The sequence below is a fragment of the Fringilla coelebs genome, assembly GCF_963513975.1.
Source record: "Fringilla coelebs genome assembly, chromosome: 1".
Lineage (NCBI taxonomy): Eukaryota > Metazoa > Chordata > Aves > Passeriformes > Fringillidae > Fringilla > Fringilla coelebs.
The window spans coordinates 151,114,828-151,130,772 of NC_140028.1; the positions used below are offsets into that span (position 1 = coordinate 151,114,828).

The window sequence follows — 15,945 nt, forward strand, 5'->3', positions numbered from 1 at the left end:
GCTCCTGAGCCATCCCAGGGATCCCCAGGGCACTGCTGGGGCCCCTGCACTCCCTGGCCAGGAGCTCTGCCCCTGCAGGTGCTCACCAGGCTGAGCTCGGGGTCACCTCCATGGGATTCTGGGGTCCAAACTGTGGCTGGAGCCCGCTGGGAACACCCCAGAGCAGGACTGTGTCTCATGGGAACTGGGCAACAGGCTGAAAAGGGAGCCATGGGGAAGTGGAAACAGCACAGCAAGCACAGGAAAAAACCCACAAAGCTCAGAGCCCTGCTCCCTCCGTGGGCTCCCACATCCCCCCTTCACTCCCAAGTGCCCCACAGCTCCTCAGCACAGGGACAGGCTGTTGGTGTGCCCAGCACCGCTGGCCCAGCTCAGTTCAGCTCTCCTGGGCTTTCCCCTGCTCTCCCCTGTTCCTGTTTCACACTCAAACCAAGACCAGTTTGAGAAACATGGGAAGCCAAAACTGAAGGGAGAGGGTAAAGGAGCCCAGCCCCATCCCTGCTTTCTCCAAAGCCTCCCTGACCAGGTGCTGCAAAGTCCCTGGGGCACTGGGCAGGATCCTTTGCCCTGGGCTCGAGCCACCTCCTGCCCAGCTGCTGGGTGGCCAAAACTCCAGGCTGAGAGCCAGGGACAGAGCAAAGCCTGTGCTGCCCAGAGCAGAGGGCAGAGCACAGCTCCCACGGCTCAGGTAGCATCACCACATTCCCTGTTTTCCACAGCAAATTCTGCATGCAGAGGAGCAGAATCCTAAACCAGCTGGCCCTTCAAGTTCAATTCCCTCCCAGAACAGGAATAAAGAGCTGTCCCTGCTATATTAGGGATGCAAATATCCTGATTCATAGGTTGAAATTCCAAGGTGGATTCCTGACTTGCAGGAGGTTTGTGATCCCAGTTTGCCCAGTGCTATTTACCCTGTACTCCAGTCCCTGCTTCCCACCTGGAGTCCCAGGTTTCCCCCCAGGGAATTTGCTCTCCAACCTGCAGGACAGACCTTAATCCTACAGCTTTCCAGCCTGTGCAATGGGGGCTCTGCTGCAGCTCCAGCCAGGAAAACAGCCAGGAGCTGGCAGGCAGTCTGGGCTGAGCACTGGGGAGAAGCTGCAGCTGACAGGGAAGGCAGGAGGATCACCCGGAGGAGGAGCTCTGTCCCAGATCCAGAGGGAACTGCAGAAAGGGAAAATGCAAAACAAAGCACTTAGGAAGGCAGAATTCCTATTTTTCTCCCACAAAACTGCTAATTCACAGATCCTGTAATTAACTGGGACCAGCAGGAGGAACAACCTGCTGGGGGAACTGATGGGGCTACTCAAGAAGATCAAGCTGGGCTGCCCCAGAGGCACCAAAGAGACTCCAGCAGAACCCAACAAACCCCACCCACCATTGCACCTGCAGGGTTCCAACCAGGAATGATTCATTTCTTGGAAAATACAGGAGATATCCTCAAATTTTCATGCAAATCATGATGTGGCAAAAAGCTGCCTGGATTTGGATCCCCTGCACAAAGACGATACAAACCAACACGATGCCAGTGCAAGTTTCATGAAACTTTTTATTCAACAAGTATTTAATTATGATTCTGCCAAGATGATCGAATGAACAGCAAGGCATAAAAAACATGAAATAGTTAAGAGATTTTATTCTAATAGCTTTAATTACAGTGCTTGTTTGTCGAAATGAAAACTGAAAACAAGTATACAAAACAGTTGATTACTAGTTGTGTATTGAAAGCAATAAAGGTTTCCACAACACTAAATAAACCAGTTCTGATAGTTCCTCGAGTTAAAGTTTAACAGCTCCAGCTTCTTCAGTGTTTATCAAAATACAAAAGAAAAGTAAAGAGGTCTTTTTTTTGTTTTTCTGATGGCAAATCTGAACCTTGCAGTATGAGGGATGCCAAGGGTTTTCACACATATACAGATATGGGTTTGTTCCAAAATGGGATTGAATACTTGTAGAGTGGAATGACTCTCCAAACTCTCATGCTTTTTGTTTTTTTCCCTAGACACTATACATAGATGTTTGGTGTTTTTCATGGCAATTCTTACGTTAAGTACAGTACTTTCTGCCTATAGAGCTTAGGACTAGGACAGGCTGTGCTTCCTGTGGAAAGGTTTTGCCTTCTGGAGTGGTTTAAGCACAAGAAAAGTACAAAACACTTTTTGACAAATATGACAGGCTAAAAATGTCGACTTCTGGAAATGATTCAAGTTCAATGGAAACGAGAAATCTCACCTGAACCAAAAGTCAGATGTTTAGCATGAGTCTGCAAAGCTCATCTAAACCAGGCCCAGCAAATCTTTGAACGGTTGTGAACGAAGATGAGCACAGACTATGAGCTACAGACAGAGCCAGAGATCTACTACTTATGATCTGTTCATTAAGCAGATGAAGCTAATTGGGTGTCAGTCATTGCTTCACCCTTTCAAAAGAATCAAGAGTCACCACGTTAGAGCTGGAGCAGCAGAAGCGATGTCAAACGTTTGTGTGTTTTAAGTGTTTTTACTTTTCCTTGTCTATTTAAAAAAATACAGAATTCAGGTTAAAAACCAACCACCAAAATGGATCTCACAGATCTCACAACCCAACCAAGATCGAATCCAGCTCTACTGCACAAGGACCACTGGCAACCCTTACGTTATTAACCCACTGAATTCCCTTCCAGGTACTAAACAGTGACTCGATTCTTTACAATAAAAAAGCTGAGTAATATTGCATAGGAGTACCAGAAACTGCCTCATTGGAAACAAAAACTATTTACATTAAATAAGAAACCTAACTGTTTTCAGGCTTGTATTTGCCACATTTACAGCATGATGCAATATATACTGTGACAAAAAGAAATGAAAACAGCTTCCGGCACTCAATACCACAAAGTAGCACAGTTTGCCACATTAGAGTAAAGCGAAGGGCGAGTAGGAGGAGATAAGAGGGAGGGTGGAAAAAGAGGGAAGAGGAAGGTTTATGGTTTCATTTCTGGTTTCTGAGCTGATTGGACAACCAGTCCAGTCCTTCATAGAGACCGTCTCCACTAGTGGCACAGGTGGCCTGGATGTACCAGTTCCTGTGACGAAGAGAATGCAGTCCGAGTTTGTCTGTGATTTCTGCTGCATTCATGGCGTTCGGCAGGTCCTGAGGGAAGCAACAACAGTCATTCCCCACTCCTCCAGCACCAGCTTTAGAGCAAAGAGCTCTCAGAACTTCTCTTTCAGAAAACCCCAGTGGATTACTGTGATATTCAAGCTATTTCCCCAACGCTGACAAAAGCCTCAAAGGTTTAGCAACCCAATCTAAGTCAACATTATGGAATATTTGAATATTATCCAGCCATTGCCCTGGTGCTGACACTGCTCACAATTCCAAGTCCACAATTCAAAATTATTGAAGCATAATGAAAATTGTGTGAGAAAGACCTTGGGACTCTCAAAAACACTTGGAAGGCAAATGACTGCTGACACCTGATTGTTCATCCAAGGTATTTTAAGGAGCTAAAACTTTGTAAAACCCGCCTCAAATTCTAATATATTATCTGTGTGTTGCTGCAAGTGAATTAAAAGTGCCAGTTTGTAAAATCAACTCCTGTTTCCACTCAGGAGTATCCTTTCTGTGACTGCAGGTATGATTTAAGATCAACTTTTATCACCCAGCTGATAAAAGCACAGCTGAGCACAGCTTCTTCAGAGCCCACCTTTCCTGCTCCTGGACATGCCTTGTGGCACTTCCACCCTTCCCAGCTGAGGCTGTGCAATCAGTGGAGCAGGATGTTATTCCCTCTTTACATTTCCTGGTCACATTTCAGGCCCTTGACATTTGGGGTTAAGTTGTCAAGGCCTCCACAAGCAATAAAAGGCAGAACTCTCAGCTAACTCTGAGGCCTGGCAGAGCCCAGCTCACAGATCAGCACAAGCCCATTAGAACTGCAGTGCTTCCACCAACACCAGCAGTGCCCTCAAACAGCCTAAGTGAGGAATTCAGGGAGGTTCTGCCATTCCAGCATTCCTCTCTGGAGGAAGTTGGGCCAGGTGCTGTAATTGAGCCATGTGAACCTTAAAAATCAAACTGGTTTTCACTAAAACTGAAAATCTCTTAGCCAAGACTGTTTAGAAGGATGCTCCTTTCAGATGAGAATTCAATCTATGGTTTTCTCACTTCAACATACCTGAATGGCCACTTACTCTGAGTTATTTACCATTACACTGAAAATATGAAAACCAGGGCCAGGATCTGGCACTCACAAGGATGTTGAAAGTTGTCAAGGGTTCAGACAGACAGACACCTTTCTTGGGCATACCTGTTTGTTAGCAAACACTAATAAAACAGCATCTCTGAGCTCATCTTCTGCCAACATTCTCATAAGCTCTTCTCTGGCCTCGTTCACACGTTCTCTGTCATTGCTGTCAACCACAAAAATCAGACCTAGAAATAAGCAAACAAGGATAAACACAAACTTGAAGTCTCATGTCTGAGAGAAAGTCTGTTCTTGCTGAAAGCTGGTGAAAACTGGTGTTGGTTTACATTTGCTTTTGTATCTTGGGTACTCTTCCTACAGAACCATTTGGCATTTTCCAGCGAGCAGCAGCTCCTGAAATGCTGTGACAGGACTCAAAGACATGCACATGAAAAAGGCCCAGAAGTGACAAAAGTGACAAACTCCCAGTTCATGGGGCTGCAGAGCTTTAAGTAAAGACTCTGCTTTGAAGTGAGGGCAGAGCTGTGATGCTGACAGAAGAAAAAACAAACTCCTCAACTTGCTCTGAGTCAGAAGGACAAGGAAGACTGGTTTGTGGAATTCTTCCCATCCCTCTTTGAACATGCAGTGGCTTAAGAGAAAAGCCAGAGCAGCACACAAACACACCTTTTGTAATAACAAATATTTCCACTCCCCTCCAAAAATTAACTTCGTGAAGACAGCCAAAAAGCTCTCTCAGACTCTGGAGAGCTGGGAATGAGGAGTGTGGGCTCACCTTGTGTGTTCTGGAAGTAGTGGCGCCACAGGGGTCTGATCTTGTCCTGACCGCCCACGTCCCACACTGTGAAGCTGATGTTCTTGTATTCTACTGTTTCCACATTGAAACCTGAGCAAGAGATTGGGCCACAAATCTCACTTAAACACAGCTGTTGTATTTAGCAGGTCACACTCTCAGACTGTGATCATTTTTAAAAGTTCACTTAAAATTGAAGTTACTTTAAACCAGCAGAATCCTGCGCTGAAGCTCTCAAAGTAAAAACAGCTTATCCTGCTCCCACCATCACCCCAATGAACAAATCTAATTGCTACCTGAGCAGTTACAAAAAACAAACTATGTTGCCTTAAAAAAACCCACTAATAAATGAAAAAAAAAAAAAAAACCCAAAACCAAAATCCTAAACAAACAAAAAAAGCAACGCCAAAAAATAAACCCCAAAGGAACCAAAAAAATAAACCCCAAAGGAACAAACCCCCTCCCGCAACCAAACAAAAAAACCCCCCAACCTCCCCAGGGTTTTAAGAACTGCAAACTTCAATACCTTCCAATAAAAAGAGGAAAAATAAAGGTGAATCCTCTGCCACTCAGTCCAACTGACATGATGCCACCACAGCTGGGAGACAAATTGCCTTTCTGTGGCCCACAAAGGCTCATCCCCCACGTGACTGATAAGAGGGAGGGGAGTGAGAAAAGAGTCACAATCTCCACCCATAGCAGAAGATTTGGCTGTGCCACCTTCACACCACAGCTTTAACGAGTTTGTTCTGACAGACAAGTCAGTTAAATCAGCTGAGACCCAAATCTCCAAGCCAGCAGTTAGAGAAACACAAAACTCTTACCTATAGTAGGAATAGTAGTTACTATTTCACCAAGTTTAAGTTTGTACAAAATAGTTGTCTTTCCTGCAGCATCCAGGCCAACCATTAGAATACGCATTTCTTTTTTGCCAAAAAGGCCTTTGAAGAGGTTAGCAAAAATATTTCCCATGGTTCAGGTATGTTCTCACTGGCCAGTGAAGTCTGGAGGAAAAAAGATCAGTTATCACTCATGGGTTACCAACAGTTGTGTTCTGACCAAGACATAAAAAAACCACAAAAAAAAAACCAAAGTAAGAGATAATGTGAATCATTATAGACACCCCAGCCACCACTGAACATTTTCCCCATACTGAAGCAACACAAAGATGAACAGATGTGCCAAAACTCAGGGCTCATGAAATGATTCAGCTTTAAGTGCTTGAAATGCTCTTTCAAAGATTTTAGCATTAATTGCTGTTCGCAAACTTTTGCTTGCAAAATTCATGCAGCTGACCACTTCAGGTACTTTGCTCCCCATTGTTATGGGATAGTTTATCTGCAGAAAAGTGTCACCATTAAACAAACTTTTCCCAATTGACCTGCAGATAACAAATTTTTGCTTAGCACAGCAATAGCTGGTCCTTTAGGGGAGGAATCTCTGAATACAGCTTGGATTTTCTCCTACTCAGAACAGTTTCCTTCCTCTCCATCCCTGAGGAAATGGTCTGTGAACAGCACATAAACACAGAGCAGTTACTTTCATTAACAGTGGAGGGAGACCCTCTGTAGGAAACAAATCCACATTTAATCAAAGTTAACGATGGAGAATTAACAGCCACATTAAAAGAGCACGTTCAGAGATGAGCCCTTCCTTCCCAGCCAACACTCCTGCCTGGGTGATTACAGTGATTCACGTCAGCAGGAGCTTCCTGTTTAGGAGCTGCCTCTGCACTCCAGCCTCAGACACTTCCCTGTGCCCCTGGGACCTGACCCACCCCATCAGAAATCCCCCCCTTTCCAAACTTACTCCTGCACAGTTTACAGCAGGATTGAAGTCCCAGCAGAACTATTGCTGTGCTCAGACAAGGCAGGAGAAGGCAGCCTGGGAGCTTCACAGACACTGCACAGGGACAATTCACACCCTCCCTGATGCTGCCTATAGAAGCCCTCAGGTGTCAGTTTAAGAAAAGATAGAGCCCAACTGAAAATTCAAGTTTCAGATGAGATGCACCAACAGCCAATACATTCAAAGTATGAGTTTCCTGTAAACCAAACCAAATTTAAAGCATAACATGAAGTCTGAATCATCTCTGGAAATATTCTGCATTTCACGAGGAAGCTGTGAAGCAAAACTCTCCCTAGAAAGAGAATAGAATATCTACACAGAACATCTATTCTATTTATCTTTACAGAATATCTATTTAAGAACATTAAAGCAAGATTTGGATTGACAAGCACAGCACACCACAAAAGCCTTTTCCCACTCTGTCCAGTGATGTCCTGGTCACGTCTGAAGCCTGGCTTCCTTACTCTGCACCGGGAGAGGGCTCAGCACTTGGGTCCTCTTTAGGAAGCTTTGCTGGATACAATTTTTAACCCAAAAGTTAAACTCTGTAACATTAACCCAGTCACGTGTCTAAGCACGCCCAGCTCCACAGGGAAGTTCAGAGTCCACTCCAGGGCTCCTGCAGGACCTCAATCCCCACTCGCTGAAGCAACTGAGTCAAAGATTTGTTTATTTTGTATGACTGAAGTTTTAAAACTCAACTCCTCTACAAACCAGACTGGGGATTAAAACCAAAGGGGAGGTTTCAAAGTTCTATTATTCCACCATTTCCTTTTGTATTTCTGCAACATGAGCATGGATATTCCACTCCCACTGGAATATATGAAGGCTATATAAACAGGAAGGTTAATTAGGAAGCAGAGAAAAGTTTTGCTGCAGTCCCCATTTCTCCACAGCAGGAAATCTCCCATCCCAGCCCACAGCACAGCTCCCAGTGGCCTGGAGGGCAGGGAGGCTGTAAAGCTTCCCTTTGTCTGGCTGCTCATGCCACCTCTATCTCCTGCTTCATCTGGAAAGCAGCAGCCAGGGCTGAACTGTGACCTTTTACCAGAGCTCACAGAAACTGACTGCAAGAACTTTCACAGCAAGAGAACCTTAGAAGCCTGCACAAAGAATGCCTTTCTTTGGTTTGCACACGTTTAAAAGCATAATGGGTTATCAAATGCTTGGACTGATCACAGTAATTAGTAAAAAGAGCAAAATCCTATCATTTACATCCAGGACAGCTTTCCACACACTGGAGAAGTCCAGGCTGCTGAACAAGTTGCTGGTACTTGGCACTAACAGCAGTGAATCCCGTTAGATCCTTGTTCTCCTGGCAGCTATTTCCAGGTCAAGCCTGCCCTTTGCCATTGAAGCTGCTTTTATACCTCCATCCTCCCTATTTTTACTTTTTGTGAAGATTAAGAAATTAAGATCTATTTAAGCACTTGGTTTCCATTTCCCCTCTTGCTCTCTTGCACATCGCTCCTATCCAAACCGAGTCTGTAACTTTATTTGGTACTTCAGGGTAGGTGGCATTACAAAAAGTCACATTTATTTTTATAGGCAGCACAGTATAGTTTACAGCCCACTCCTGCAAGAAAAGCGTGTTTACAAGTTGACTAAAAAGTAGCTGAATCCTTACTGTCTAAAAGAAGAAAAAACCAGGAGAAATCTATCTGCAGAACTCCCACAAACTGTTTTGTTTCCCATGAGGGTGGGCTGAGGCAGGGTCCCTGTCCTCCCCAGGGCTGGGACCATCCCCTGAGCAGAAGTTCCTCACGTTCATCTCTCCCCACAGGAAGGAACTCACACTCCATGGTTCGTACTGCACACTCCTCTCCTTGCACTGCCACAGGAACTGTCTGGGTTAATTCAGCTCAGCTGAGGGATCACGGGACTGCTCCCTCTGCACCCCGGGACTCGGCTTGAATTCCCACCCCAGCCCATTACTTGCACCATGAGAACGTGCACAGCTTGAAAAGCCTTCAATTTCCTCGTATATTAAGCAAAAAAAACCCCTGTTATCTTTCAGGCATTATCAAGCTTGTCTCATCCAATACCTGACCTGTATTCCTTACTGAAGTTTAACTGCCTCCTTCCCTCCGCCCGAAAGTTGTCAGTAATTGCTACACCGATAGTTCTAGGAGCACAAGTTGGATAAAATTCTTGAAAACATAAAGGACTACGGCTTGTGAGCTGCTTGTAGTGCTTGAGCACATCTTCAAAAGAAGGATCCATCAGGCTAAGTGGGAAGATTTGAGTATGAAAGGAAACGATTTGAATAAACAGCACAGACTATTTTCACAGAGCTGTGTGTATTTCCCCTCAGCACAACTCCAGCTTCTGGAATCGGCAACTCAGCACCTCTGAGCAGAGGCAGATCACCCCAGCGCTGAAGTGTCTGTCTGTCTGTCCCTGCCCATGAAGTCCTACAGCACTTTAACACACTGCACTCCACCTGAGCAGCGCTAAAAACCCGTCAGGCAGGTTCGCTAAGGTACAATGTGCCATCGGTAAACAGCAGCGCTGACGTCCAATGGGAAAGTTGCAGTTTCATTTCACGAAACAAAAGTATTTTCAGCTGCCCGTTTTCTAGTAAGTGATACATTCAGATGAGCCATTAGGAGAACAGGCAGCCTTTACAGGCAGCCTTTTGCAGAGAGGAGTTAAAAATGAATGAGTGTCTGCAATAGCAGCAGCCCGTGGTTGTTAAAGTGATATGGCCCATGAGGAAGAAGCACAATCTGCTTTTATTAATTGTAGGTGGTTAGAATAAGAGCTCTGTGGAGTATCTGAAGGCCAAAGAGCACTAAACACTTCATCATTTTATATTTAAATGTACATTAGTGCATTTGAACGTCATTTCATTCAGGTTGGTATCATGAGAAGTCCAACTTGCTGCTTGACCTCCAAACTCCTTGGGTGAGCCTGGTGAACAATCCCACAGGTGTATGACCAGAAGGGTGTGCAGCCATCAAAGAGAGCAAAACACAGCTTGAAATTCCCACAGAACCTCAGCTTTACACCTCTGGAAAAGTTCTTTTTGGCCACACAGAGATCAAACTTCCCTGAGACAGGGATTGTGTTTCTTGTAAGTGTACACTATTTCTTTAAACACACCAGAAACAAAATGAGAGGCCAAGGCAGAGGATGCCATATGCATTATTGAGTCAAACTATACTGCAGTATGGAATTCATTTATTTCACTTCTACAGACAGCACTTACCACATGAGGCTCCCACAGTGAATAAATAAGGCTCCAAACTCTGCAAGTGTTAAAATCAAGCTTGCTGGGCCCATCACTTTGGCAATCTGAAAATCCCAGCAGCCATGAACACGGCAGGGGGTTGGAACCAGTGGAGCATCAAGGTCCCTTCCAACCCAAACCATTCTAGGATTTTATGGTTCTGATAAGATCAGGCAAGGCAAGTTCAAGCCTCTGTCCTCCCCTGCCCAGCAGGCTGGGACAGAGGTACAGAGGGCATTTGCTGTCTCTGGGATATTTGCTGTTCCTCTCCCTGGGATGTTCCTATCCCATTTAAACGCCTGTTTCAAGGAGAGATAAACACCAACGGTACACTGAGCTACACAGCTTCAATCAGACAAATATTAAACACAGGTAAAACCCCCAACAGCTGCAGGTTTACCAAAAAGCTCCTTCCTGCACCTTGTTCCATTTGCTTGGGCACCTTGGCAAGCAAAACGGGCCTGTTTACAAAAGCAATGGATTCACTACCAAATTCCATCTCCATTGGCCCAAGCTTTAGCTCCATGTCTAAAACAATTAGAAAAGCACCAAATCCATAATTCCTAACAGGTATTAACATGCTGGTTCTATCAGTCACAGGGGAATAAAAATGGATCAATTTGTTATTTACCAGAAATATTGATTTGAAATTCAGCCAGTTGTCACTAGCTGGCCTGGACCAAGATTCTTTCTCATTTACAGCATTCTAGAATGTTTTAAATTAAATTAGCAAGAGAAGCAAAATATTCACACAAGAAATCACCAAACCAATGCACAAATAAGAGGTGAGAATGCACTTTTTAAAAAACCCATGCAACTCCAACAGCTGTTACTGGTGTAACATGCAAGAACAGCTGGCAAAAAATTTAAAGTGCAAATCTAACCCGACAGCTTGTTATTAACAATATAAAGTGTGATTTAAAGGAGAATGTGAGAAGAGATCCAACAAGAATAGAACACTGCTAAAATTCAGGATTAATCTACAGCCCCAATGTTTCACACCCCCACTCAGCAGGGAACAGTACTGATGTGTTCTCTCGAACCTGAAATCATTTCTTTACAGATTAAAGTGTTCTGTTACAGCAAATTTTGGAAACACCTCTTTATATATAGCCAGGGTGGCCCAATACTATTCCAGTACAGTTACATTCAACTATTTTTAGAAACTGTTTACTGCCCTTCCACATCTGCTAACCTGAGAGATGAAATCTATCAACTCAAACCCTTTAATTTTGGGGCCTCAAGACTGAAATTTAGCTGAGATCATTTTGATTTGAGCTCTTTGGGCCATATCAGTATCAGGAGGCATGGATTACGTGTAACATGTGAGAGCAGCCAACAGGCAGGCCTGGCCCTTTGTTCACCAGGTGATTCATTATCCTGCACAAACAGCACTGTAATAAAGGCCATGGCAACAACATCTTCACAGAGCTCTTCATTAGTATTAGTCCTAACTCTTTGATAATTTTAATAATAAGAACCAGAGGGGTGTCAGCTGTGGAGATCAACACTGACCACTGGCACCATTTCCTCCTAATTCACACTGGGGGTGCTTCTGCCAAGTTTGGCATGGAAAAGGTGTCCTGAAGGATCTTAACCTGGTTATTTGAGGGGAAAGGCAGTGAAATCAAAGTTAAAGATACAGAACTGTGCTGGCATCTAAATAGGAGCTGTTGGATTTGGCCACCAAAGGCTTGCAAACTAAAAAGGCCTCCAAAAGCACTGTGCATGTCTAAGGCAGATGGAAGACAAGCCAAGCACAGCTGAGACTCCAGGTGAGAGGAAATCTCCTTGTCCAGCACCTTTGTTTAACCTAAGGAGGTTGAACACCCCCCTGTCTACACACCTTACCCAGACAGAACATTTCCCACATGCTGGAACATTCTCTTGGGAGCACTGGGCTTGGAGTGGCAGAAAACAGAAAATAATTTCACGTACAAGATCAAAACAAGGACAAAAGAGAGAAAGTTCCTTTTGGGGCCATGCCTATTTCTCAGACATGAGAACAAGTCACTCCTAAAATAACAGCCAGAATAAAAAGAGTCAGTATCAGAGTGGGTTGCTTGACTTGATACTCAAACCCCGATTCAGAATTATTCCCTTATTCTCACCTTCGAGCAGGGAAAGCAAGCTGCTGCTGTTTCATAACAAAACTTCCAACTATTTTAAAGATTTATACACTTGAGAGCACACAAACCAACCCAGAGGAGACACAGGTGAGTGAGTTTCCTCACCCTTTCACCCAATGCAATTACTCCAACAGGAAAAGCAGCCCAACAGGGCCCTCCAGCACTGCAGACATGTTTGCAGCAGGGAAAAATCAGTGGCATCAAACCAACACCAATAACTTTCCTAGCACAGAACACCTTTATCCATAAGACTGTGTTCCTATTTTATTCCATTATAAACCCCATGAATAAAAGCAAAATAAAATATCTGGGAAAAACACCTTATTTAAAGGGTAAGCTGACAGGTGAAAAGCACAGAAGGAGCTGCATCCACCCCCTCCCTGCTCAGGAAATATTGTGGTGCCAAAAATGGAAGTTGTGAACCCCAAGAATTGCCTGTGACTTTCTGCTCACCAGTTCAGCACTGGGTACACCAGTGTGAGAACTGGTGGGTACAGAGAATTTCTTTTCAGATAAGCAGTGCACAGTTGGGATGTTTTTTTTGGTTTTGAGGCTGAATTGTTCCTGAGCTCAAAATCTCCAATTTTAAGCCAAATATCCTGTTATTCATTCCTGGGAACTGGGCACTAAGTCAACATTTACACTCCTAGTAGAAATGGCAAGAACTCACAGGAGAGCTCCATCCAGCAATGAAATTGGCTTTTGGTTTGGGGGAAATGTCAAAGCAGAGCCTCTGAGTTGTGAGGCAGAGGAGCAGTGGGTGAACAAGAGCTGTTAGACAGGAGGGTTTTATTAGAACTGAAACATCAGCAGAAGCTCCACCACAGCCCCTCCGACGTTTGCGTGCGTTAAAATAAGGAATAAAATCGGATACTCGCAAGCAGAAAGGAAAAAATGCTGAATTACACAGAAAAAACAGCTGCTGTAGTAGGAAGCTGATTCTGAACTTCTTTACTCATCAGTTAAAGAAAGGGAATGGCTGAGGATGGCGCCAGCTCTAGCACAAGCTCTGTAGCATTCCAGGAGCAGAACTTCCAAGAGATTTCTAAAAAAAGAATCAGAACTATTCCTTTTCAGATAAAGTTAGCTCACGTTCACCAAATATATCCACTGTAAAGCAAGCTGGATGCTTGGGAAGGCTGCTGAAATCCGTAAGAATTCTCGCTTGAAAGCCCATCTTTAAAAAGAAGAGGTTGTTTTAGAAAGAAAAGCCCCTGGGATGTGTAAAGGTGGTTCTTTAAATTTTACCACTGCCATTTCAGCTGCAGTCCTGGGTTTTGAGCTTTTCCTCCTTCCACCAATTCATGTCATCAATGGCTCAGCTGATAATTATCTGTAGAAAGGCTCCTGCTCGAAGCAGCTGGAGCACAGCACAGTTTGGTAAATTCCCAGGAGCAGAATCCAGCCCCGACTCCCACACAGGCTTGGTTTGCCTCGAAAAGCTGTGCCTGGTCCTCCCCCCACTTGGTCAGCATGACTAACACTCACAGGGAGCTCGGTGCACGGCTCCTGCCAGGCCCTTCCACATTCCAACTATTTCACAACCGAGGAAATGCTCGGAGAAACCGATCTGAGCTCCTCAGACCGACCATTTACACCCAGGGGTTTGACTTTTAACAGGATTTACATCACAAACACAAAGTTGTTCTGAGGGGAGGGCGGCTCTGCTTGAGCCATTTTAATTCCTGATGCTCCATCACAGGAAGCACCAACGAACTTGGCAAAGCTGTGGAGTTGGAGTTGCAGAGGTTCAATCGAGGTGAGTTTCCTCACCCTTTCACCCAATGCAATTATTCCAACAGGGAAAGCAGCCCAGCAGGGCCCTCCAGCACTGCAGACATGTTTGTAGCAGAGAAAAATCAGTGGCATCAAACCAACACCAAAAACTTTCCTTGCAGAGAACCCCTTTATCCATGAAACTGTGTTCCTATTTTATTCCATTATAAACCCCATGAATAAAAGCAAAATTAACAATCCTCCATTTCAGCCACACTTCCTTTTTTTCCCCCCCCAGGAGCGCTCCAAATCAGCAGCAAAAATAGCAATAAAGATTGCTGAATGACCTTGGAAAAAATCCACTTTGCCTCGGTTTCTCCTCCTGGAAAATAAGGTTAATGGAATACCCTGCAAAGGGGTGCTGCGAGCCTCGCAAGACAAAGCTCAAAGTATTAAATAAATACTGTGAAATTTAGTTATTGACAAAGCTACAATTTCAACACCAGACCTCTGGCCACGACTGTAATCAACCTGCGGAATTTGCTTTGGCAGGAGCAGAGCGGCAAAGCCACAAGGTCAATGTCAGCCACCACCGCGTTTGGGGCAGTTTTATGGCCCGGCAGAGTTTTGGTCTCGCTGAGCTGGGGCAGAGCCGGGCTATCACTTCATCACACCGAGCTTTATCAGCCCCGAAGTATCACGTTCGCCTCGCACAGAGCCACGATGGAGTATTTTCAGGCAGAATATAATATCCTCCCACCGGGAGCTGCTCGGCCAAGGAAAGCTGATCTCCCACACCACCAAACCCAAGGCGATGGATGGCAAACAAGAGTTGTTTGCTCCACGATAAAGCTCAACTCCTCTGCCCAGCAAAAAAACACCAACTCAGCAGCCAAGGGCTTACAGAGAATCAACCTCTGCCCCACGGGCTCCATCCGAGGCTCCTTTCCCCCACCACACGAGGGTTTTCGGGGGGAGAGGACAAGGAGGAAATGCCTCTCCTTCCTCGGAGCCGTCCGCGGGCGGGGCAGGGGCCGGAATGAGCGAGTTTGGGGAAGGGAGGACAAACCCATCCCGTCCAATGCCATCGCTAGAGGGAGCGGAGCGGGGCCTTGTGCAGCTGCTGCCGAGCTGGAGCGATTCCCCTTTCCCAGCCCTGCCTATCCCGGCCCTTCCCACCCCATCCCACCCACAAGCAGGGAAGCGAGAGGCCCGACCCCCCCCCCCCCCGGCCCCAAAGACGTGCAGGGGGGGACGGATGGGGCAGCGCCGCTCCCGGAGGCCTCTGGTTCTGTGGGGGAAAAGGAATGAGTAGGGGTAAGATGGAGCGAGAAGGAATTAAAAGGAATGAGGAGGAAAGAGGAGGAAAGAACAGCCCGGCCCCGCTGCCTCAGCGCCCGCCGCGCCTTAGCGCCAAGGCCGCGGGATGCGGGCGGGGGTGCGGCGGGCCGGGGAGGGAAAAAAAGGCTCGAAAGGAGGGAAGAAGAAGGTGTCGGCAAACCCACCGGCGTCGTCGGGAGGCGCGGGCCGTGGGTCTGGCTGCGCTCGGAGGGTCCCGCTCGGAGCCCGCTCGCCCCGGCCGCGATCCGCCCTGGAGCACAAGATGGCGGCGCGATGCGGCCACGTCAGTGCCCGCCCCGCGCGAGGCACCACGGGGAAGCGAGGAGGGAGCGGGGGGCGTGGCCTGCGCAGAGGGGGCGCGGCCAAGGAGGACTGCCGCAGGGCCGGGATGCGCGGGGGGCGTGGCGTAGAGACGCAGTGGGCGCGGCTAAGGCGGGAGTGACAGCTCCGCGAGACAGGGGGCGTGGCCTGGAGCTAGCGGGGGTGGCCACAGCGGCACGAGCAGCCCCTGGAAGGCGCGGGGGCGTGGCCTGCGGGTTGGCCACGCCCACTCTGCAGCGCGGGAGCGGGGCCGGGATCCCGCGGGAATGCGGGGATGGGATGGGATGGGATGGGATGGGATGGGATGGGATGGGATGGGATGGGATGGGATGGGATGGGATCCATGGGATGGGATGGGATGGGATGGGGTGGGGTGGGA

At 46.6% G+C, this 15,945-nt stretch overlaps 1 protein-coding gene across 1 annotated transcript; it reads right to left on the minus strand.

The window, feature by feature from the left end:
* Window positions 1-1,536: 1,536 nt before the first annotated feature.
* ARF1 (ARF GTPase 1) lies at window positions 1,537-15,547 on the minus strand. Its single transcript, XM_084220805.1, has 5 exons — window positions 15,410-15,547; window positions 5,804-5,983; window positions 4,962-5,072; window positions 4,289-4,413; window positions 1,537-3,129 (listed from the first exon to the last, which is right to left on the minus strand). The coding sequence occupies exons 2-5, from the start codon at window positions 5,949-5,951 to the stop codon at window positions 2,968-2,970; spliced, it is 546 nt and encodes a 181-aa protein (XP_084076931.1). The 5' UTR covers window positions 5,952-5,983; window positions 15,410-15,547; the 3' UTR covers window positions 1,537-2,967.
* Between the last annotated feature and the right edge of the window lie 398 nt (window positions 15,548-15,945).

Bases quoted from the DNA above. Each gene is read 5' to 3' on its own strand.
- ARF1 (XM_084220805.1), bottom strand. From the start codon at position 5,951: ATGGGAAATATTTTTGCTAACCTCTTCAAAGGCCTTTTTGGCAAAAAA. The intron at 4,414-4,961 runs GTGAGCCCACAC...GCTTATTTCTAG, and splicing joins CTACTTCCAGAACACACAAG to GTCTGATTTTTGTGGTTGAC. The intron at 3,130-4,288 runs GTATGCCCAAGA...TGCTTCCCTCAG, and splicing joins TAGTGTTTGCTAACAAACAG to GACCTGCCGAACGCCATGAA.